The 24487-nt window shown below is 39.0% G+C and overlaps 1 protein-coding gene across 2 annotated transcripts in view; it reads right to left on the bottom strand.

Moving 5' to 3' along the window:
• The window catches only part of LOC122808740 (brain-specific angiogenesis inhibitor 1-associated protein 2-like), a 1062100-nt gene that overhangs the window by 312177 nt on the left and 725436 nt on the right, over positions 1–24487 (bottom strand). For both annotated transcript variants that reach the window (XM_044079751.1, XM_044079760.1), the window contains exon 10: positions 8063–8291. In XM_044079751.1, coding sequence (XP_043935686.1) covers positions 8063–8291 — 229 coding nt within the window. The remainder of the gene's footprint in view (positions 1–8062; positions 8292–24487) is intronic.

Here is a 24487-nt window from a genome sequence, read left to right as displayed (position 1 = left end):
GAGCTACTCCATGTCCAACTAACTACAGGAAAAATCCATTATCATATTCTTGCTAACTACAGGTCCCCCACTATAAACCAGGAAACCCATACATCATACCTAAAGTTAATAGAATCACTCATCACCCTGCCCGGTACCATTATCATGAATTATTTTAACTTCCCTTCCATTAATTGGAAGGCATACATGGCCACAAACACGCAGGCCTAAAGATTTCTAGGCTTTGTAAATGCATACGCCCTGGAGAGCTACTCTGCAATTTTACTAAGGGTTCAAATATCCTAGACCTAGTATTCATAAATATGGAAGAGTGCTGGAGCGCTGTTTGCCCTTCCCCCACCAACTGTGATGTCTTCACTGGTTAGATCAGATTACAAAGCATTCTCCCTTGAGATACAGATAAAACTAGACTTCACCACCTAACCCCACAAAGCATAAGAACTTTTCTAAGGCAAATTACCTTCTATTAAGTGATGGCATAGCTAGTTTCCAAACCCCAAACCCAGAAAACCCAGACACCTATGTGTAGGCATATACAAAAGCCTTGTACAACCATATAAAAAACTGCATAAAATGTCAGTACCAGACCATAGTGACCCTAGGTTAAACTGCAGAAACAAGCCATACTGGGGGATCCCTGGTATTAATAGGTTGTACAACAAAAGAAAGAGATAGTGTTTAGAAGACAGAATGCAGATAACAGAGCAAAAATTCCCTCATTAGTCTAAACAAGCAAATCAGGGAACCAGTCAAGCCCTCAAAAGCATATTTTGAGACAAAATAACCTCCCAAGCTAAACATAACCATAAGGCATTTTTTCAGTTATGTCCAAAACTAAATGCAACACAATGCATAATCACACCCTTAAGGAAGTCAAATACCCCTGCAAATTGCAACATTAACAGCAGACCCCTAAGAGTGGACTCAGAGGTTAGAGATCTAGGTCCACAGATAGACAGTAGTCTGAACTTTGACAGCCTAAAGTGCTGAGGAAGTCCTTTTATGTAGCCCAGTTTATAAGTAAAAGTATGAAATTCAGATCCAGGGAAGTTTCAGTCCCATGGTACTTGGCCCTCGTTAGACCAATAATCGAGTACAATGCACCTTCTGGTATGTACTTGACTAGGTACTTAATCAGCTGGAGTTACCTCAAAGATTCCTCACAAAGAAAATACAAGGTATTATCAACATGTCCTATTCAGACAGACTAAAAGCTCTAGCTCTTTACTCTTGTCTCCTACCAACTATTACGGGGTGACCTATGCCTAACCTACAAGGCACTCAAAAATCCAGTCCTGATGGAGCTGTTGCACATTCACAAGACTAACGGCATGAGGGCAACTGATTTTGGGATCTAAACTTGGTCTGCGACTCAAACAAAACAGGCTGGCGAGACAGATATGTGTCTCAGAGATCACCTCTTCTTTGGAACATGCTTCCTATTCATAGGATCATAAGATCATAGGACATTACTAGGCTATCAACCCAGAGGTCATTTTAAGTCTAGCCATTTCAACCCAATGTAATACCATAGAAGTACTACTCAGTACCCAAGATTGTATTTAGTGATGACTGCCCATGTTTAGTACAGTTGTGGGCACTATCCTCAGTAAGAATTTGTGGTGCCCCATCCACTCGTCCAGGTTCCTCTTAAACAGTGTCATAAAGGTGCTCTGTTTCACATGAATTGGTAGCCTGTTTCATAGATGTGGCAGTCGCTGGGAGATAAATCTGTCCCGCCAGCATGTCCAATTTAAGACGCAGGCCTTATTCAAGTCCCTGGAATGGGTAGCCCTAGACCCATTTGATTAATGGATATGCAGCAAGTTCATTAGGTTTGGGTCTTGGGTTGCTCTGTAGCCCAGGCATAAGTCTCCCCTATGAAGTCTATATGATACAAAGTATAGTGACAGTGACTTTAGTCAGTCCAGGTAAGGCACATACTGGAGGCCCTTGATCTTCTTTATTAAAAACGTTTGAGGTCTCTCTAATTGCTGCAGGTGCTTAGTACGATACATACCGAATGGGGAGTCATACTCAATTATGGGCCAGATAAGTGCTGAGTATGGGGGGGGGGGTTATAACTTCTTTTGCTCTCAAGGTGATGCCTTTACTAATCAAGTTAGCTACGTGGAAAGCTTTCCTTACAACGGCAGACATGTGGTGGTCGAAGTTAAGGTCGTGGTCAACCTGTGAGCCCAGGTCCCTTACCACTTCATGGGTACTTAGGGTACTGTTGTGGCTTTGACAGTGTGAAGGGACATTGTTTGTGCCAAAGAGAATGATGATGCATTTCTTTGCATTCACTTTGAGACTGTGACTAACACAACAGTTGTTGGTCTGTGTGAGACCCTCCTGGAGTATACTGACATCATTTGGGGATTCAATAACTGCACCTAGTTTGCAGTCGTCTGCAAACTTGGTCAGCCACAACCCTTTAGTTTTGACCTGAACTTCTGAGAGGTATATACCAAACAGTAGAGGGCCCAGCACTGACTCCCTGTGGTACCCTGCTAGTAACAGGTCTGCCTGTTGATGTGGAGTCATCAACTTTGATAGTGTGTGTCCAGTTTGTAATTGGCAACACGTCTTACAACAAGGGGGTTTACATTCAGTTTGCTAATTTTATTGGTAATGCTGAATGTAGGATTGTGTTGAAAGCCTTTGCCAAGTCGAGGTATGCTGTGTGCACAGATTTGCCCTTATTAATGGCCCTAGTCACACTTTCAAAGAAATTAATCAGATTTGACAGGCAGGATCTGCCCTTCACGAACCCAAATTGGGTAGGATCCAGAGATTGGACAGCACCTATGTCTTTATTTATGAGGTCCATAATAACAGGTTCCGTGGCCTTACAGATGACGCTATGCAGAGTTATGTGTCTGTTATTCCCTGGGTCTGTTGCTAGGCCACCTTTGTGGAGGTGAATAACTGTAGCTGTTCTCCATTCCACAGGAGCAAAGCCTGTGATTAGGCTATGATTGAAAACGGTACTTAGTAGTGATGCTAGTTCATGTTTTAACCTGTTTAGAAGACAGCCTGGGATGTCATCTGGTCCCATAGAAGCTGTATTCTTTGCCTTGGACAGGACTTTGAGGACCTGTTCTTCAGACATGTAAGGTGGGAGGGAGTTTGGGGGAAGATTTGTTGAAAGTTAGGAGGGGATAAGGGAGTGAAATTTTTGCCAAACCTATCCGCTAGCAGGTTCACTATCTCTGTGGGGTTAGTGTGTCTGATACCTATGACCACTAGTTCTGCACATTTTTTTTTTTTTTAGGAGGGTGGCCTAATGGTTAAGGTGTTTGTCCTACAAACACAAGGTGCAGGGTTTGAGTCTCACAAGGGATAATTGGCTAGGCTTAAAATGGCTTGCATGGGCAGTTAGCTTAGTACTAATCTATGAACCTATGAACATGCTTGGGTTGTACCCTTTAGGATAAGTACGTAGCTGTTAAAGGCCTTTTGGTTATCCTTCGCAGTACTTGAGAGGTTTCTCTTAAAGAAGCTCTTGGAGGATTTGACAAGTTGTCTTATTTGCCTGTTATGGCTTAGGAGGGTGCTTTTCCATTGTTGGGTCCTTGTCTTTCTTTTCTTGGACAGCAACCTTTTGCATTTATTGTAGAGTTTGTTGATGCTGGAAGTCCACCATGGCAGCTTGATTTTACTTGGAGCTCTGGCTTTGATTCTATCTGGTACACCCAAGTTTATACACTTATGCAAATGATTGTACAGAGTATTAGTTTAAGTTTCGGCATAGTTACCACTTTCAGCTTGGGGTGGGGCTTGGAATGCATTGATACCTTCACCTAGGAGGGTGTAGTTTGCCTCGGTGAAGTTTTTTAGTCTGATTTCGCACTTTGTGAGTTCTGGTGTTAGGGTCAGTTTGAAGGTGACTGATTAGTGGTCAGCTTTAACTAATGAGGGCCCAACAGTTGCAGCAGTGCACCTGATTGACATGTTGGAGAGGACCAGATTTAAAATGTTTGTTCCTCTTGTTTGAGTATGGACAATTTGATCCAGGGCATTTGAATTCGCAAAGTCATAACTTTTCTGCTAGCGAGTTTGGGCTAGCGTAGTTTTCCCATTTGAAGGTGGAATAATTGAAATCCCCCATAACCAGTGTGTTCGGTAAAATTTGCATTGTCTCTAGTTTGGTTAAGTAGGCTTCATGGGCATCATGACCCATGAAGGGGGATCTATAACTGTCTAGGACCTGAATGGGGGGTCTTACCCACTATAACCTGGATCTGGAGTAACTCCATGGAGTGGTCCAGTCTAATTAGACAGGAGGTGAATTTATTTTTAATATAGATTGAAACACGACCTCCTTTGGTTTTCACACATTCATCTTGCAGTCTAAAGGTGTGGAAGGCTTTGTAACCTTGCAGGACCAGGGTAATCTCTGAGGCCTTACACCAGGTTTCTGTGACTGCACAGACATCTACATCTTCTAGTGGTAGAAGTGCTTCCAGGAAATGCAGTTTTTGGTTTAAGCTCTCAGCATTTAGCAGCATAACCCTTATTTTGTTCTGATTGGTTAATTTCATGTCAGTAATGCTGTTTTCAAGACCTTGCCTAAAAAAGGCACTATGGGGAGGCAACAACCTTTACCAGCAGCCGAAAGCCTAGGGGTGTCAGGCACAAACCGACTCTGACAAAGCAGAGATGTTTGTCGACCATGGCTTGCCAGACAGACAGGAAGTGGATCCACTTGGAATGACTAAGCCAGTTATCAAAATCAATCATTTATTTTTTATACTGTGGCATCATTCAATGTGAGGATAGTATGCTGCTCAAGGCTAGGGACATACCTGCCTGGGACACATACTCAGAGAGCTCGACCATGTCTCTCTTCATATAGTCCAGTGAGTTATATCTCAGCTCATTCACACCAACACGAACTATGACAGAGTCATAACGGTACTTGTTGCTGAGAGACCCGAGTGTGCGTGTGTGATTTGGCGAATCCTGACACTGGACAGGCAGCTGACTGTGACTTTCTCCTTGTCCAGCCTGGGAAGGGGGACATCCGTTTGTCTAACTATTCAGTTTCCAATGACAAGAAAACGTGCTTTTTGAGTGTTACACTGTACAGGTTTGGTGAGTGACACACTGGTGTTGGTATGTGTCATGGGTGCTGTGGAGACTGTGTTAGCTGTAGCAGACTTGTGTTTTGGAGGTCTCTGGTATTTCAGTAAGGTTTTCAACAGAACCTCCGCATATGTGGCTTTACTTGTTTGATGCATACTGTGTGTTTTAGTAGTGGTACTATGTGAATATGCAGTGGTACGTGAGTTGCCAACCTTCTCTGTGTTACTGTTTTGAGTGAGACAGTGCATGGATTCTAGATTCTTGGTGTAAATACATCTCTTGCACTCTGTACTAGATTGTGTTATTAATAGAGCATTGTCTGTGTACATGAGGCAACTGCTACACTGTCTCAAGAGACCAAAGTCAACAAGGTTGAGAGGAGAAACAAGGGTAGTTCAACTGTCCATAACGCTAGATTGAAGACTGTTGTCACTAGTGGTGGCATTTTAATAAACAATTACAGAGGAGTTTGGCGAATGGATATTTCTGCCTGGGTTTAAGGAAAAATTTGTTGAATTTAACTGCCCAGCTTTGGCACACAATTGTGCGGCAATGTGCAGTGCTGGGTGACGTGCAAACAAGCAGAAACCTGCTCAGATGCAGGGCCTAAATACCAGAAGCCAAAACTTGAAAAAAAACTCTAAAAAATTTTAAAAGGACCAATGAGGATGCTTATTCCAAGCCCTAGACCGGCCTTCCTTTACAAGTCAGGTCCCAATCAACAATGTTATCTCTCAAAAGTGCCCAGTCCAATCCAAGATGGTCTGGAAAACGTGCCCAGAACAAATAAACCATTATAAACAGTTCCAGATGCAGCAGGCCTGGATCTGGACTATGCTACAGCTATTAACTACCCTATTTTCATTGGGAAACACTATAGAATGTTTAACACAGCAGAAAAATAGCAGTGAGACACTGAAAAAAAACATTTAAAACAGCATAAAATCAGCAAGGAAGCTCTAAAGAATGATTTAAACAGTTAACAGGTCAGTTAAATAAGTACTGCTTGGCAAGAAAACCAGAGCAGGCAAAACAGACAGCTTTAAACAGTGAATAAATACCAGTAAATACTTAACAAACAGTGGAAACCATAAAATAGCTTGCTAAACAGTGAAAACAGCAATAAAATTTGATTTTATAGGCACAGTGTAGCAGGCAATTGCAGTATAACAGTGTGGTCTAGTACACAGTAAATACATACAGTATAAAAATAGGTGGCAGGCAATAAAAAAGTGCAATGAATAGTATAAATAAGCAAAAAAAACAGGCATCTTATGATTTTGTGGAAGCTCAGAAGCCTCTAGTCGTCCGGTATCTCAGCTCAGATATGTGGCTGGTAACCCACCTCAGTTCAGTTGAGCCCTTCCCTCGCCCTGTTTAAATGCAGTTTGGATAAATGGATGAGGAATCATAAATCCACTCCTGGGGTAATGCCTATGAACCTTTGGAAATAGGCAGTCTGTAAAATCCTCAAAGGTATAGGCACAAACCTAAGTTATCTTCTAGCCTCTAGGTATCACAAATTGGGCAAATTTGGGTAATATTGGCTAGGTGTGTAAGGGCTGTTGCCTAGCAATCTCCTATGAACCTATTAATCTAGTTTGCACCTTACACAAGTTTTGTAATGGTATCGATTTAATAAAAAAGATCAACTCCGAGTATCAAACAGGGGTCTCCGTCCAACTGTAAAGGCCAACATTTACAGTTTAACTGTGTCTATAAATCACATGCACAGCACTTTGGACCTGTGAGCATTAATCTTAAGTGAGACAGTTCACAAGCTGTCTAAGGCCTGCTGCCCCATTTAGACTCAGTGAGAGTAATAATAAGGTCAATAGTTCTAAGGTTAAAGGTTGCTGACTAGCGGTCAGACCTCACGGGATTACATGAGACAAATAATTCTTCCATTTGCTGAGGTATGCAATCCATAGCTGATATGAAAACCACAGCAACACAATGTCTCACAAGGGGAGACCTTATTTCCTACTCTGATAGACCGCCATGAACCCCAATACAAATTTTCCAATGACTCAATAAAATTTAACAGAAAACCAAATGTCCAAAGCACACTAAAAAGATAACCACAGGATATCTCATTGAAAGAATTTTTGGCATCTATATTGTTCACCACAAGAAGTGCCTGAGAGGCCCCCACTAGTCCTAACACACCTATTATCCTAGATATATTACCACTGGGCTACTGATCTGGCATAAATAAAGTCAGCGTGGTGGTATCTCACCAGCCCTGATAAAAACTGTTTTGTAGATGCTGCCCAAGCAAGTATGTAGGTCTTGTAATCCTTGTTCAAGATTAATACTTGATAAGTGTTGCCTGGGTGCACAGGCCCTTTACCTGGTTAAGGTAGTAAGGATACCACGCCACACTTTCTGGATGCTGGGGTGAACTACCTATTGAAGATGTATGAAAATTTAACAACTAGAAAAGGAGCTTCATTACACCAAAGGTACTTTTCCCTTAAATGGACAGTAACTTAAACAGAGATTAAAATTATCCTTTTTTGCACCTCACACCAGACAATGCAGGTCCCTGGTACCTCCAAAGCTGACAAATAACTTACAAGTGAATACTGTAAGTTGCGGTGTGTTGTGAATAAATTATAGTGTTTGACTCTAAGCAGCACTTTACAGTCAAACAGGCATGAGAAGTCCATTATCTGTTATCCAGCCCATGGTCATTACTATAAACTTATGTGTGAATGTACACACAGACACACACACATACACATGCACGTTCACATAGACACATGCTCATGCACACAGAATGACAGACACAGACATATGCAGACAGAAGCACACAAACGAATATGTTTCGCAACTAATCAAATTTACGATATGCAACCAAAAATTCTACTGACATCCTTATTTTCTATCCATAGTCAGAAAGATGTAGTTTAGTAAAAAATATCTGGTAATGCTGCATAAACAAAAAATATGACTGTCAGGGCCTTACCTAAAGTTGACAGGCGGTTCTCTGAGGCAGTTTTCCTGGGCATTGGAAGAGTACTGGAACACATCTCAGGGGGCTTTACATTTGAAGTAGGCTGCTGTGGTAATAAAATATGTGCAGTCGTGGCAGGTGGGGGCTGATGGGATTGTGCTGTTTGTTCCGTCACTGTTGGGGTGGATGCCTTGTGCGCTTCACCATTAGCCATCGGCAGTACTTCATGTACAGACATACGCTACCAAAAGTCGAAGATATATAAAATTGTCAGAAATAATAAAACATATTCTCTTACTTACCACAGACTCCTGCAGAATGACATTCCTTATTAAAAGCAATCAATAAACATAATTCAGTAAACATATACAAATACATTTAAGTTCCCAACATATACTTGTGGGGGCCATCACCTGAGATTCATTGTGCAAAATATATGGGTTAATTATTACCATTGGAATGCAGGGCTAGGCATCTAAAGATCCTGTAATTACCTATGAACTCAAGGGATCTGGACCCTGCATCCATAAACAATGTGCACCATGCACTGTTATCAGTCCTGAAGGTACCATAATGCATTTTTATGTTACTCTGGAACATGGAGTGGACTGGCATCAACTCATGCACCCTTAACCTTTATGAATATAGGGATTTAAAATACAAGCATTCTGTATCACTATTTATTAGGGCAATTTACTAAACCAAACAGATTGCTAATGATTTTGTAGAATGCAAAGTACAACTGAAAAGCACATTGACTCCACTTTTTTTAAAGTTAGTACTTCTTGTTTTAATATCGCTGAATCTGTAGCATATCACATTCAGGAGAAGCCAGTCATTGCAGTTTGTCACTTTGGATCATTTTAAATATAATGAATTACTCAAATCTTGCTGCTAAGTATAATATTATAAATAAATAACAAAAAATAATAAAAAAATAAAATTATGCTATAGAGGTATACATTACGGAAAATAATATGTATCTGATATATGAACACAGGTGATAGATGGAATAACTGCATATGTATGTATGTGTATTCATATGTATATGGGTGGCCCAGTGGTGCAACGATTAACATTGTCACCTCACAGCAAGAGGTTCTCCGGTTCAATTCTCACCTGCGTTGCCTTCTGTGAGGAGTCTGCATGTCCTCTCTGTGTTCACGTGGGTTTCCTCCCGCATTCCAAAGACATGCATCTGGAGCATTTCTCCCCGTGCCTCCACTGAAAATAGGCTCTGTCCTAGTCAGGCTTTCCTAGCCAATAAATGTTACATACATTAATAAATAATTAAATATGACACATATATGTACTATATATATATATATATATATATATATATATATATATATATATACACATATATATATATATGTGTGTGTGTGTGTGTGTGTGTGTATATATATATATACATATATATATATATATATACACATACAGTATACACATATCTATATCTACATATCTATGGATTCACTTCAGAAGCCTGAATGATCACAAGCCTGAATCCCATAAGACAGAAAACAGATAGCATACACATACTGACTGAAGACAACACAAAACAGATTATATTCCATCAAATATAAGCAAGGGGGCAAGCCCGCCTGCACACCCCATGTGGAGGGCAAGCCCCCACACCCCCTGCTACACACATACATACATATATATATATATATATATATATATATATATAGATATATATATATATATATAAACTCCAAGATTGCACTTCAGTACACTAAAGTGCAATCTCGGAGTTGATATATTTAATTAGCAGGGGGTGTGACAGGCGCAGCCCCCCCACACGGAGGGTGCAGGTGGGCTTGCCCCCTGCCCATAATTGGTGAAAACTGCTATCCTTTGTCTGGTATGTGTTTTTGTGTGTCATTTTTTCTGTTTTGTATATTTTCAGTCTTATGGGAGTCAGGCTTTTGAGTTTTCAGGCTTATGAAATTTCAGGCTTTTTGGTCTTCCGGCTTATGCTTTATGCAGTTCAGGCATGTGATCATTCAGGCTTCTGAAGTGAAACCATATTTTTTTTTTTTTTTTTTTTTTTTCAGGTATACTTAAGCTGATCTAACAAACATTAAATAGAGTTACACATCACCAGCTCAGATGTTGCTTCTATTTTTTATTTTTTTCTGCGGGTAAGATTAAAATGTTCACATTAGCAACAAAAACTGAAATGCACTTAGATTCTGAATGAATTTCTTTAAAACGTATTCAGTGAGAAATTCATGAAACTGCTTGTTTCTTGTATGAGTTCATTACAGTAATTTCCACATTCATTTTATTTTATTTATTTTACATTTGTTGACCAGGTTTGTCCGACTGAGCTAAGTAGCCCTTTTTTTCAGCGGAGGCCCAGGGAGAAAAGCTCCACATGTTCTACAGATTATAATTTACAAACATAAGTAAACAATCAACAACTGGTTTACAGAAAATATTCAAAGCAACATATACATAAAAAACAAGGATTTGCTACAGTAAACTAATCATTATGTCTGTCAGATTTAAAATCCTACATCATTCATAATGTGAGACAATGTCTACAGAGTTAAAGAAAGTTACATAGGTTGGGAGCTGATAGAGGTGTGCAGTTAGGGTTGATAAGCTGTTTAAGGGGGGGGGGGGTTACAGAGGTAGGTCCATTGGCATAACAGGTATTCTTTAGTGGCTAGCTTGAATGACTAAGTTGCTTCAGTGACCTGATCTCTATTTGGAGTTTGTTCCATGCCTTGAAAGGATTATAGCTATAGAGAATACATCCTTTCTTAGTTTTAGGTTTGTGGATCTGTAGCAGATCTAGGTTAGAGCTTTGAAGGGATCTAGCAGGTAAATAGTGGGAGATGACAGATATCAGGGTAGAAACAGGGGAGACATGGTCACTCCACACTTAAATCTTAACCACTAAGCACAGCTCTAGTAACATTATCTGCAACCTCAGCTTACATTTACATGTTTCACTTTATAAACTAATGGTGCCTTAATTCCATGGCCATAGAGGCTAAAGAGTTGCCACCAGTTTCTTGTACAGATGTAATTCTTTCATCTTTTCTGCAGTTTTTTTCTTCTTTGCCTTGTATAAAACTTACCAAAGTGGAACCACGCTTTCCATTTCTCTGTCCTTTCGTTTCACACCACACTTCCATAAGCTGCATTTCCTTCTTGGTTCTAAATCCCATGAAGTTACTGGAGTGAATTAAATTTCATTGCTCTGGATCTTCCATTCCATAAACGCACACAGAATGGTATTAACCATCTTATTCAGAGTGTTTCTCTCCTTTTTTTCTGGATGTTCCATTCTGTAAACGCACACAGAATGGTATTAACCGTCTTATTCAGAGTGATTCTCTCCTTTTTTTCTGGATTTTCCATTCCGTAAACGCACACAGAATGGTATTAACCATCTTATTCAGAGTGATTCTCTCCTTTTTTTCTGGATTTTCCATTCCGTAAACGCACACAGAATGGTATTAACCATCTTATTCAGAGTGATTCTCTCCTTTTTTTCTGGATTTTCCATTATGTAAATGCACACAGAATGGCATTAACCATCTTATTCAGAATGTTTCTCTCCTTTTTTTCTGGATGTTCCATTCTGTAAACGCACACAGAATGGTATTAACCATCTTATTCAGAGTGATTCTCTCCTTTTTTTCTGGATTTTCCATTCCGTAAACGCACACAGAATGGTATTAACCATCTTATTCAGAGTGATTCTCTCCTTTTTTTCTGGATTTTTCATTATGTAAATGCACACAGAATGGCATTAACCATCTTATTCAGAATGTTTCTCTCCTTTTTTTCTGGATGTTCCATTCTGTAAACGCACACAGAATGGTATTAACCATCTTATTCAGAGTGATTCTCTCCTTTTTTTCTGGATTTTCCATTATGTAAATGCACACAGAATGGCATTAACCATCTTATTCAGAATGTTTCTCTCCTTTTTTTCTGGATGTTCCATTCCGTAAATGCACACAGAATGGTATTAACCATCTTATTCAGAGTGATTCTCTCCTTTTTTCTGGATTGTCCATTCTGTAAACACACACAGAATGGCATTAACCATCTTATTCAGAATGTTTCTCTCCTTTTTTTCTGGATCTTCCATTCTGTAAACGCACACAGAATGGTATTAACCATCTTATTCAGAATGTTTCTCTCCTTTTTTTCTGGATCTTCCATTCTGTAAACGCACACAGAATGGTATTAACCATCTTATTCAGAGTGATTCTCTCCCTTTCAGTTATCCACTGGCAGACAGACAGGAATTCATAAACATTTTCTGCATTACTGTACTGTATAAAAAAACTATTAGTGACTGTACATTGAGCAATTAGGCGGCGTGCACTTGTTGCTCGTCTAAGTCAGGATACAACTGACGAGACTTTCTGGATTCTGTTCAAGCATCTTTATTCTGTACAAACACATCAGGATTGAGTCTTATTAACTTTAACTTAGGTAAACATATACAAACTAGCTATTACATTCATACATGCTCACTCTCTGGCTGCACTCTCAAATTGGCACTGAGATCAGCACGTGCTCTGTATTTATATAGACGTCCCATCCTTGAAACGCTTCTTACAGATACAGCACACACAGTCTGTTCTACATCCTCCCTCTTTGAGAAATAGGTTATACAATATTGATAATATCAGTTGACATGCAATCAATACAAATAATAACATATATACAAACAAGTCCAGGTCACTGTATATTTCACACTAGGTCTGGAAATACGACCAAAACGTGTGACATAAAATTTAGAGTCAGATTTAGCAACTGGAAATGTCTCTGCTGAATGTTCAACCTTAGGTACATCAGAAATATCATCAGGAATGGAAGTAGAAGTCAAGACACGTTCTGCAGCAGGAACATTGTCTGGAATCCTCTGAGATCTAGAGTCTGTATCGCAGGAACAATGCTGTGATATCGATTCAGGTACAGGTAGATGATGTCTGAGATTTCTTCTCTTCACCCTGAGATTCTACAAAGTAGGATCTTGACTCAGCACATATACTTGTTACTTGACCAGTCCAGTTGAAACCTTTCTCCGTTTGTATCCTCACTGTCTCTCCTTCTTTCAATGGAAGAAAAAATCTGCTCGATTTATCATAGCTGGACTTCTGGAAATAATGTTTTCTGAATAATTTGGCTCTAATGATTCTGTTGTTTTTAGCTTTACCGCTCAACAAACTGGAACTAATAGGAAATGTTCTGGTTTGCCTGGATAGAAGCCTCTGAGCAGGCAAGTCAAGTATATCGGCATGTGGTATGTTTCTGAGATTGAGTAAATTCAAAAAGACATCGGTAGTGTCACGCTTTGGCCTTTCAAATAATTGCTTTGCACACTGTACTGCATGTTCAGCTAGTCCATTTGCCTGTGGATATTCTGGAATACTAGTAACATGTACAAAGTCTCATTCTCTTGCAAATTAACTAGTAAACTGAGTACCATTGTCAGAAATAACTGTGTGGACTACCATGGACTGAGAAATGACGTTTCAACTTAGTGATAACAGCAGTGGTTGTTAAATTAGGTATTAAAGAGACCTCAAACTAGTTCAAATAAGAATCTACCAATACTAAGTAATGCTGGTTGTTCAAACCGAATATATCAGTGGCTACTGTTGACCAACATAGTTCAGGAACTTGACTTAGCTGAAATGGTTCTTCTTGCAAATGCGGTCTAGTACTATTGCATACTGAACAAGAAGAAAGTACTTTATCAATGTCTTTAACTAGAGAAAGTCAAAATACTAGCTCTCTCACCCTTCTTTTGGTAAATTTGGAACCTGGGTGACCATGATGCAAAATGTGGATATATTCATGTTGTAAGGAAGAAGGAACAACAATTCTAGGACCTCTGAAAATAATGTCACCTTTCAACATCTCATCTCTGTAAGGGAAATAAGTTTGCACATCTGGTGGTACACTAGTGACTGCTTTGATGGCTATCCAACATTAATGTAGTGGTTGAGCTTTTACAAAATTGGATCAGTCTTTGTATGATTTCTCAGCTCATCAAGTCTTGTGGTAGAAGTATTATGCACTTCTATTATGTCAAAGTCAAAATTCCCTGCATCAAGCTGTTCCATTGTATTTCTGGGTGATCTGGATAAGGTATCAGACAAATAAAGAAGCTTGCCTTTCATATAGACCAATTTGAAGTTGTACTTTTGCAATCTGAGCATCCTTATTTGTAATCTCACTGGAGCTGAATACATAGGCTTCTTTAGAATAGTAACTAGAGGTTGGTGATCAGTTTCAATCTGAATAGCTCAACTATAGATGTAGTCATGAAACTTTGAACATGCAAGTACTATTGACAAACGTTCTTTGTCGATCTGAGCATATTGCATTTCAGTTTGGGTAAGGGTTCTAGATGCATAAGCTACTGGTTTACCTTCTTGAAGGATAACTGCACCAAGACCAAATTTTGAAGCATCACAGGAAAGAATTACTGGCTTATTGAAATCATAGTATCTTAATGTAGGTGGTGTAGCAATTTTCTGCTTAAGGTCTTCAAATGCTCTCTGGTGCTGTTCCAACCAAGGCCATGTAACATTTTGGTGGGTCACCTCTCTTAAAGGTGCTGTCAGCTCACTGAAGTCTGGTACAAACTTGCGTAAATAGCTGACTATGCCAAGAAAATGCTGTAGAGCTTGAACGTTATCAGGCACTGGCATCTCAAGAATAGCTGCTTGCTAGGATGGGTCTGGTCTCAAGCCAGTACTGGTAAATAAATGATCTACATATGTAACTTCTGGTAGTCTTAATTTGCACTTTAGAGGATTGAGCTTTAAGTTCACTTCAGTTGCTCTTTTTAGAACTTTCGTAAGATTTCTGTCATGCTCTGCTTCACCATTGTTTCCAACCAATAAATCATCTACTATTATGGCACAAGGATAACCTGAAAAAAATGTGCTCGATTGCATGCTGAAAGACTTCATTTACAGAATTTATTCCAAATGGCATCCTTAGGAATCTGCATCTGCCAAATGGGGTACTGAAAGTAGGCAGTAATGAGGATTTGTGATCAAGCATCACTTGCCAAAATGAACTTTTTGCATCCAAGACAGGAAAAAACAGTGGCATTCAGTAGTAGGGCTGTGACTTCTTCGACTGTACACATTGGATGATGTGGTCTCTAACACTTTGTTCAAATCTCTTGGGTCAATACATATTTGGATTTCGTCTGAGTCTTTCTTGTGGGCTGCCACCATGGATGACACCCATTCATTTGGTTCTGTGACTGGACAAATTACACCTTGCTACACCATTTATTCCACCTGAGCTTTAACTTTATCCTGCATAGTTATCAGAACTTTTCTTGTTGGTCTGACCACTGGACTGAGCTCTGGGTCTAACTTCATAGAATACACAACTGGAAGTTTGCCCAACTTTTCATCAAAAACATCAGCATACTCTGAAAAACTGGCTCCAGAAAAACTGGAACTAGGATATGTGCTTATATGTTGAACTTCTTTGGTAAAAGAAATCAGATTCATTCTTAAAATGTCTCTGAGACCCAATAATGACTGCACAGGTCTTTGGACTACATAGAATAACAAGCTGTAACAGTTGCTAGTCAAATAACATGAAAGCACTATCGAGCCTTCGGTTTGAATTTCTTCACCTCCATAAGCAGCAAGTTTCAAACTACTAGCCACAATGAGTTGTTCACCAGCTGTCATTTTAGCAAATGTGTCTGCTGACATAACATTACACTTTGAACCAGTGTCTACTTTGAGCTTGGTGGATTTACCATTGATCTGGACAGTACAAAATATTTTGTTCTTTCCCAACAAATTCGCTGCATCAACATTTTCTTGAATTACTGACACACCATTTACACAGAAAGTAGAATTGCAGCTCTCTATAAGATCAATTTGTTTTTTTGAGTGACCCTTCTTTATAAATGTGTGGGGTTTACTTGATTTGTACAACTATTGAAAGTGGTTCCATTTCTTGCACTTGTGGTACTGCTGACCAAATGCCAAGCATTTCTCTCTTTTAGACTCATGACTGGTACCACAATTGCAATAGTTAATTATATAGCTAGATTTCAGTTCTGCTGATATTGCACTGAGCATGCTACTTTAACTGAACTAGTCTTAGAACTTGCTGGAAAATTACGTGGTTTCCTTGGGGAACCCACAGATGTTGTGGTTTCATGGATTTGATAAATCTCAATAGCTTTGCTTAGCGATAAATCTCTGTCACAAAGCAAATTCTTTCTCACAGCAGCACTATTAATACCACACACAAGCCTGTCCTTTATCACCTCATTTTTTAAGTCACCAAACCAACACATTTTAGCTTTGCTTCTCAGGTCAGTGCTATAAGCTGCAAATGTCTCTCCTGGTTTCTGATCTCTTATGTAAAACAAATGCCTCACTAACGTAATATCTGTCTGGGGGTTACACATTTCTCTAAATCTGCACTTCAAACACTCGGGGTCTTCCTTTGATTCAGCCTGTATAACAATATTTCAATGTTCACCTTCTCCCTCATATACTGCTGCTGCATACACAAATGAATGCTCTCTTTCAATGGCCTCTGACCCGGCTAGGTTTAGCAAAATGAATGCCTTGGTGCATGCATCTTTGTCAGAATAAGCTGCTTGTATAAAAATATCATACTCTTGCTCAAATATTCTCCAGTTCTCTGCAATATTCTGATCAAATACAAGTGGTGAGGGCTTTTGAAATCCATCTGCCATATTAACACATACCAGTAAAGGATTTTGCAAATATGCATGAACACACACATACACACACACACATATACATATGCCAGAAATTTATGCCACTATTTGTAACTATGCCCAATAGCACAACAAGTCTCTGAATAACTGAACTTTATGAAATAAGTCTCTTGGGCACTGTAATACTCTTGAAATTACTGTACTGCAAAAGTCACCTCTTAGTGTAAGAAACATTTCAAAATAACTGTACTGTGTGAATGAACTGGGCGGAAGAATCTCAGGGTAAGAAACATTTTGAAGTAACTGCACCTTGCGAATATACCATACACAGCACACTGAAACTTCTCCAAAATGGTGGCACTTTGCTAGATAGTTATTTAAAGTGCAAGAAACACTCTATAATGGTGGCACCTTGTGAATAGATACACCCCAGCACTAGAAATGTTTCAAAATTTCTGTACTTTATGAAATAGCTGCACTTTGCTTACAAACTTTTCAGAATACATGCACAGTAATAAGTACACACTGTAAGCACTTTTACACACATTGAAATACTTTGAGCAACTCTAGTTATGCCCTGAATACAATATGAGGTAGTAATTTTGCTAAAACACAGCACTTTGCCAAAACATGCAGTAGCATTGCTTTATTTATGCTTAATGTGCACTTTTTTGCCCTTATTATATTCGTTTTGCTCGTTTAATCTCTTTCCATGCCCATTACACTTTTATTGCGCTCGTTTTACTCTAAACATGCCCTTTTTGCAATTCCGAGGTAACTCCAAGCCCCTTATATACTTTTGTAATGCTCATTTTATCACATCTTTTAATTTTAAACATTTAGTTTAATCAACAAATCTTTTGTGCCTGTCACTTGTTTAATAATGTGGTTTGTGCCCTTGTAATGTTCCATTTTATCTTCTTTATAAAATAAACTGTTTCTGCAAGTTTTCATTAGCTTTGGTTCTTTTCTGGCTCTTTTTTGTGTTTGTTTCACTTAGTTTACATTCACTGCTAACTCTGCACCTCGTAGCTCTGGAAAGCAGTCTCCGGAATCCCAGTTCTGACACCATGTCACTTGTCTAGTCAGGATACAATAGACTAGACTTTGTGGGTTCTGTTCAAGCAGCTTTATTATGTACAAACACATCAGGGTTGAGGCTTATTAAATTTAACTTAGGTAAACTTACATACAAACTAGCTATTACACTCATAAATGCTCACTCTTTGGTTGCACTCTCAAAATGGCACTGAGATCACTACGTGCTCGATATTTATATGCATGTTCAGTCCTTCACAGGTTCATAGGTTAGTACTAAGCTAACTGCCCTTGCAAGCCATTTTAAGCTTAGCCAATTATCCCTTGTGAAAATCAAACCCTGCACCTTGTGTTTGTAAAGCAAACACCTTAACCATTAGGCCACCCTCCCAACCCTTGAAATGCTTCTTAACAACACAGCACATGCACTCTGTTCTACAGCACTGTTACATCATTCTCCTTAATAGTAGTGTATTGAGCAGCACTGATGTCGTGCTGTGTCTAAGTCTCATTTGTCTTGGTCCAGCAAAGCAATGTTACATAATTGAACCATTATGATCATGTGATTTGAATTGCTGCCCACTGGATAGTTCTCATTTTACACAGTATAGCAAACTACTCAGTTCAGTTTGCAGCAAGATGGTAGCAAATATACATACCACAACACATTTCAAATTATGATTAGCGGCTCATACAGCCGTGTGTTGCACAGCTGCACACTGGACGACCACTTAGGACGTCCTTGTACATGGGATATGACAAACTGTCTCTTGCATGCTTTATGGACAGGCTGCTTATTTATGTACTGTGCTGCATGAAGCTGTAATAAAACAATTCACAGCCAATCATGATACTAGCACCTAATGACATGTCATGATGTCATGATGTCCATAAGGGTATATACATGTGCATCATTTGTGAACGTGTTCCTATTTTGGTCTCCACTGATCTGAATAACATGCAAAACTATAATTAGTTTTGAAATTTGAGAGTTCTTTAATTTAATATAAACACTTCTGGATTTGACATGTAACTGAGGGAAACACGTCAGAACTAGTAATATACCTCATACAATAGCAATGCTTGAAACATTAGCAAAATGTTTGAAAAGGAGCTCTTACATGTTATGTGGAAGCAAGCATTTTTGGTAAGAAAACAAAATCAGCTCAGTTTTGAGTGCTAACCTGGTTTGTAAAAGTATTCTTCCTGTTATCTGTCTCACTGTATCTATCTTAACTGGAATAAAGAACAGATATTTTTGCTGACCTACTATTTAAGCTGTTTAAAGAAAAAACATTCTCAACACTTGCCATCAGATTTACAATAGGAGAAAGACATTTAGAACTTGAGGTCACAACTCCAACATTCACCTCCTATCCACTGCAGTCTTTAACAAGAAATACAAAAATCACACAGCTTCAGTACCACAAGTAACAGTGTGTAGAGGCTTTTCCCCTTCCATATGACACTCAAACAACTCCCCAGAATTCTGAAAGAAATTTAAGTAATAACTACTAGAAATCAAATATCAATGCATCAAGAATTGAACACCATCTAGAGATCCCACAGAAGCAGCTTTCCACTTATTTCTCGTCCAGTATTAGAACCTTCAATTGTTAGGTGTACCTGTACCTTCTTTCACATCCAAGCCCCTCTCTATCCATTCATTCTCTCCTGCTGTCACATAATCATGTAGATGCAGGTACAGACACCAGCTACATCTCTTGCTAAACTAATAATCCCATTAGGTCATTTACTGCTGCATATCAGCACATGCATGCATCCATTGGTTCATAGGCTCATACTAGGCTATCTGTCCTGGGGCAATTACAAGCCTAGCCCGATTTTGTTTGGCTTACGCCACCCCTTGATTTGAGTATACTGTTCCCTTTTTAAGGTTTAGTTTGCTGTGCCTCTGTCTAATAGTGACACGGAAGTAATCCCCAGGACAAACCTACGATCCCCCATCCATTCATCAAGATTCTTCTTGAAGAGATTCAGTGAGGTGCTCTGCCTAACATGAATTGGAATTCTGTTCTAGTTGATATTTGCTTATGTTATATCCCTAATTATATATTTAATTTGTATGTATACTACTTCTGTAAGTAATCTAGATTCACAGTACAATCGCCAAGCCATTGCCGCTGTTAGTGTTGTCTGCATGTTTTCTCTGGGGTAGAGCTTGAAACTGTTTCTGCTAGATTAGTGCTCCATCCTTGTTAACAAATTCAAACAAATAAACAAACAAATAAGTAAATAAATATTGCTCAAACAGAACGGCGACAACTGTGGCCATAACTAACAACTGCTGCCTCCACTCCTAGCAATTTTCCTACAAGCAATGATTTCATTTCCTGCATGTTGTGCATCTTTAGAGGCGTGATCAGACAGGTGCACAAGATGCTGCAGGTACGGCTATCAGTTGTGACCCTGCTTTGAACCTCTTCGCTTGTGCCACTTTGCTATGACATTTATTTATACTACTTCATTTGCATCTCTTCATGCAGTCATTCGCACATGCTCAGCACGGGTTGTTATACTACCTTGTGATTTTTTATGAAACACACATCATGCACGTCCTCTTCCTGTGCAAAACATCACCATTTCCTGTCCAGTTTATGAATCTCAGGCCTGTCAACTCCCTTACCCCTTATTTTGTCTGCCTGTACTTTGCAAAACCTGTTCCTGGTTATTTGCTTCTCTACCGAATGCTGTCCCTTCTCTCAAAATGCTCTCCATCTTAACATAAGCCTTGGTCTTTACTTCTTTGCTCAAGTATCCTAACTCCCTCAACTGTAACTAACCCATTTCTGTGTCTTAACCATTCCTTGTTATTTCACATTATCTGTGGTCATCATAATGTTTCTTCCCATCTTTCCTTATTTACTTTGCACAGAAGTATGTCATCTTTGATAGTTCTGATTAGCTCTTATGTAGGAAGCACTTTTCTAACTGTTCAGCATACTGAATATGATTAAAACAGTCAGGATACAAATTCAAAGATGAAACAACAGTTAAAAACATAAGCGATTCAAATACATTTTAAAGGCTGTTAATTCAAGCAACCAAACAGCCTTCAGAAATTAAATGAACCCTTGGAATTTCTACGAGCCTCCCAACAGGCAAATGGATGTTCCTAGTATACTGGTAGAATCAGAAAAGGGCTCATGGTTAAATTTATACAAGACTGTATAGGATATTAGACTTAAGATAGTATAACCCAAGTGTAACCATAAACAGGACAGGCACATATCTCTCAACTTTTTATAGCCAGAAATCTGGACAACACCATCAAAAATAGAGGGAAAGGCCCAAAAATAGGGACAATTTTTAAGTATTGCTCTTACAAACTTAGACAATTGATAGAACAACAGTTTTTTATTAACAAAATTTTTTTCTGAAGGTTACGAAGTCTAAAACTCAAATGGCTATCATTATTTTCTGACTTCAACCCTTAATAATTTGCCAAAAAGCAAAACTTTTATGAGAAATGGACCCAAAATATGAGGCAAAAATCTGGACATTCTGCAGAAATCTGGAGAGGCCGGTGATGTGAGAGAGCTAAAGAAATGAAGGTGCTTCAGCAATGTTCTAAAACAAGCATCAGAGTTACAAACCCTCACACGAACAAGTAGTAAAGTCCATAGGGCAAACATTTCATAGCCAAATGAATGTTACTGATATGTTTAGAGATGTATCAAAAAATCACTAAAACTGACACTCTTATCTGGTGGAACTGGCAAACAGAGCAGTAGGGAACCAATGGCTATTTAAAAAGACAGGACCAGCATCATGTAGGACTTGCTAAGTTAACACTGTACTCTTACATACTGACCTTTTAGTAAACCATCAGCCGCTGGAAATTCTATGGCACTGTCAAAGCCCACCTACCAAATTCTACATATCCACAAGGCAGTCAAAGTCAGTAAAAGAACGTCCATGCTAAAGGGAAGTACAATAGTCCAGTTTGGATGTGACTAATTAATGTGAATCCTGGAGTCCAGAGACTAAATCACAATAAATAAAAACTTAGATACACTAACTGTGAGATTTCCATTTGTTTGAGTATTCCCTTTTCTGTGAGCTACGGCAGTATCAGAGTTGGAATATGTTTTAACTTCAGTTGGTTGACTAACATGAATGTCGACATCTTGAAGGTAAACCACTTTACATCGAAAACTGAAACACTGACTTCCTAATACGCATGCACAGAGTTTGCTTCTTAGAAAATACAAATATCACTTAAAAAAAAAAACAAAACAAAAGAAACATCCCCCCATTTGAGTGCTGCACCCCCTACACCCCCCTGCAAATTATATATACTAACTCTGTGACTGCACACTTCCTAGGGAATGGGAATATTCCCCTACACAGGGATTGCTGATCTCGCACACCTGTTGACCAAATGCAGTTGAATAAACAGACACTGACAAAACTTCCTGTTGACAAAACCAGCAGAACACATTAACCACGAACAAAGGTCAATACGCTTCTGTGCAAACACCAATGTTATTACTCGAACCATGCAAGTTATAAAACAGTATTTTGGTGATGGGGCAAGCTCCATTGCACCCACCACACACCTCTTGCTACTTATTTATTCCAACTGCAAGAATGCACAGTGTCTAGGGAAAGAGTATATTCCCCAACCCCAGTGATTGTGTGATCTTGTACAACTGTCAGCTATCTGTTCTGTTGATGAAAGTGTGTCAACAAAACAGAGGTGGATGTAAACCTCAATCAACCACCTGTTTTGTAACATATATATCTGTACAGAAATAGAGAAAGACATACACAAACACATACACACACACACACACACACACACATATATATATATATATATATATATATATATACACACACACATATATATATATATATATATATATATATATATATATATATATATTTATATATATTATATCTATATCTACATATCTATTTATCTGTCTACATAGACAGATACATGCAATATATTTGGGGATGTGGGGGTTTGTCTCTACATTGGGTAATATAGACATCTATCCCCCTTCAAAAAAAACAACTTTACAGGAAAACAGTGATGTTCAGCATTTGCTGTTTACTTGCATTTTCATAATTATTTTTTCATAATTCTGGAACTCGTACTTATGCGTCTGAGAATTACAACCGGGAGCCAGACATAACAGGAGTATAAGATGACCTTCAGTGGACTGCACAATCATCGCCTCCATTTTAGCCAAGTCAAATTCATACCGTCCAGTCAATAATATCAGCCAAGCAACCTTCTAAAGTAGTAAATACTAGCTAGACTGCTGCAGTTGTGAGCTAGAGAAGCACAGATGAATAACATCAGTGCATGTTCACCCTTGGTCTACATAGGCTTTCTTCAAGTATTTAAATTTTCTGCCACCTCCCAAAACAACATGTTTGCTGACTGGCTATACTTAATTTTAAATTATACATATGCGATGCCCTACCAGTGGCAACAGTAATCAAGCAGCCTCACTCCTCACCACGAGCACCAGTGGGGGACATACACTGGGAGGATGACAAGTACACACACAGTACTTCCAGAAGCAGCTCTCTGCATCAAGTGCAATTTTTGTTAAGAGCACACAGAGACCACAGTCAGTTTGGGGCCTGGTCTCTCCCACATTCTCCAGATCCCCAATAAGACTCCCCACTGGCACAGCTATAGAGTTGAGATCTCAGCGGAGTGGCCAAGCCAAGACCTTCAGCAACCTCTCTGTCCAACCAATGCTTCGTGTCCCTGCCCAAGTAGCTGACACACACACTTTTTGAGGTTTGATTTACACACACACACACACACACACACACACACACACACACACACACACACACACACACACACACACACACACAAAACCATGGGAAAGGCTGGCACAGGTTTACTAGCTATGCCCCCTTCTGCCCAGACAATAAGGTAGTTTCCCTGCCACCAGTCACTCCTTATCAGCTACTTTAAGACCCTTAACAAAGTGTGCCCAATTTTCCTATGTAATGTTACTGCCAATGCAAATGGTAGTTTGACCAAGAGCAAGGCTATTAGGAGTGGCCCACAGTGTCACCAAACAAATATACAAGTACTCCCAGAACTTAAATATCTCGATATAGATCAGCCACAGTGAAAGTTTTAAATATATTTAATAATAAATAATAAAAGAACAAGAAAATACTCAGTACATACTTACAGTTACATCAGAGTTCAAAATCACAGGAAATATTTAACACAACATTGCAGGGCAGTCTCAAATAAATAAAGAAAAACATCTAAGCTAAGTTTTTCTATATTCCTGACTGTCTCTAAGAGAATTAATGTACCCTAATAACCTACTTCAGAGCAAGCAAGGCAGATGCAATGAATGGATCTTGATGTTGTCAGGTCAAACACATAATACAGAATATTCAGCCTCTCTCAGAGACTTCTTAAATTAATATCTCAAACATTACTGCTGGGATACCTTGCAGAATGACATTATTTCTTGTAATCTGACTCCATCCCAAGTGAAAAACAACCATTGATGCAGCTGGTAGCATTTAGCATCTACCTGTGAAACTACATAGACAAAGGTTTTTGTTTAGATCTGTGCAGCTGTTGGAAGTCATAAAACAATAAAACATGTCCACATCTCAAGTCAAGTAATTATTTCTCCTTCAAGACAACACAGAGAGCC

Source organism: Protopterus annectens, chromosome 1.part1 (genome assembly GCF_019279795.1).
Source record: "Protopterus annectens isolate FY-2018-M chromosome 1.part1, PAN1.0, whole genome shotgun sequence".
Classification (NCBI taxonomy): Eukaryota; Metazoa; Chordata; order Ceratodontiformes; family Protopteridae; genus Protopterus; species Protopterus annectens.
This window is presented reverse-complemented; position numbering and strand designations above follow the sequence as displayed.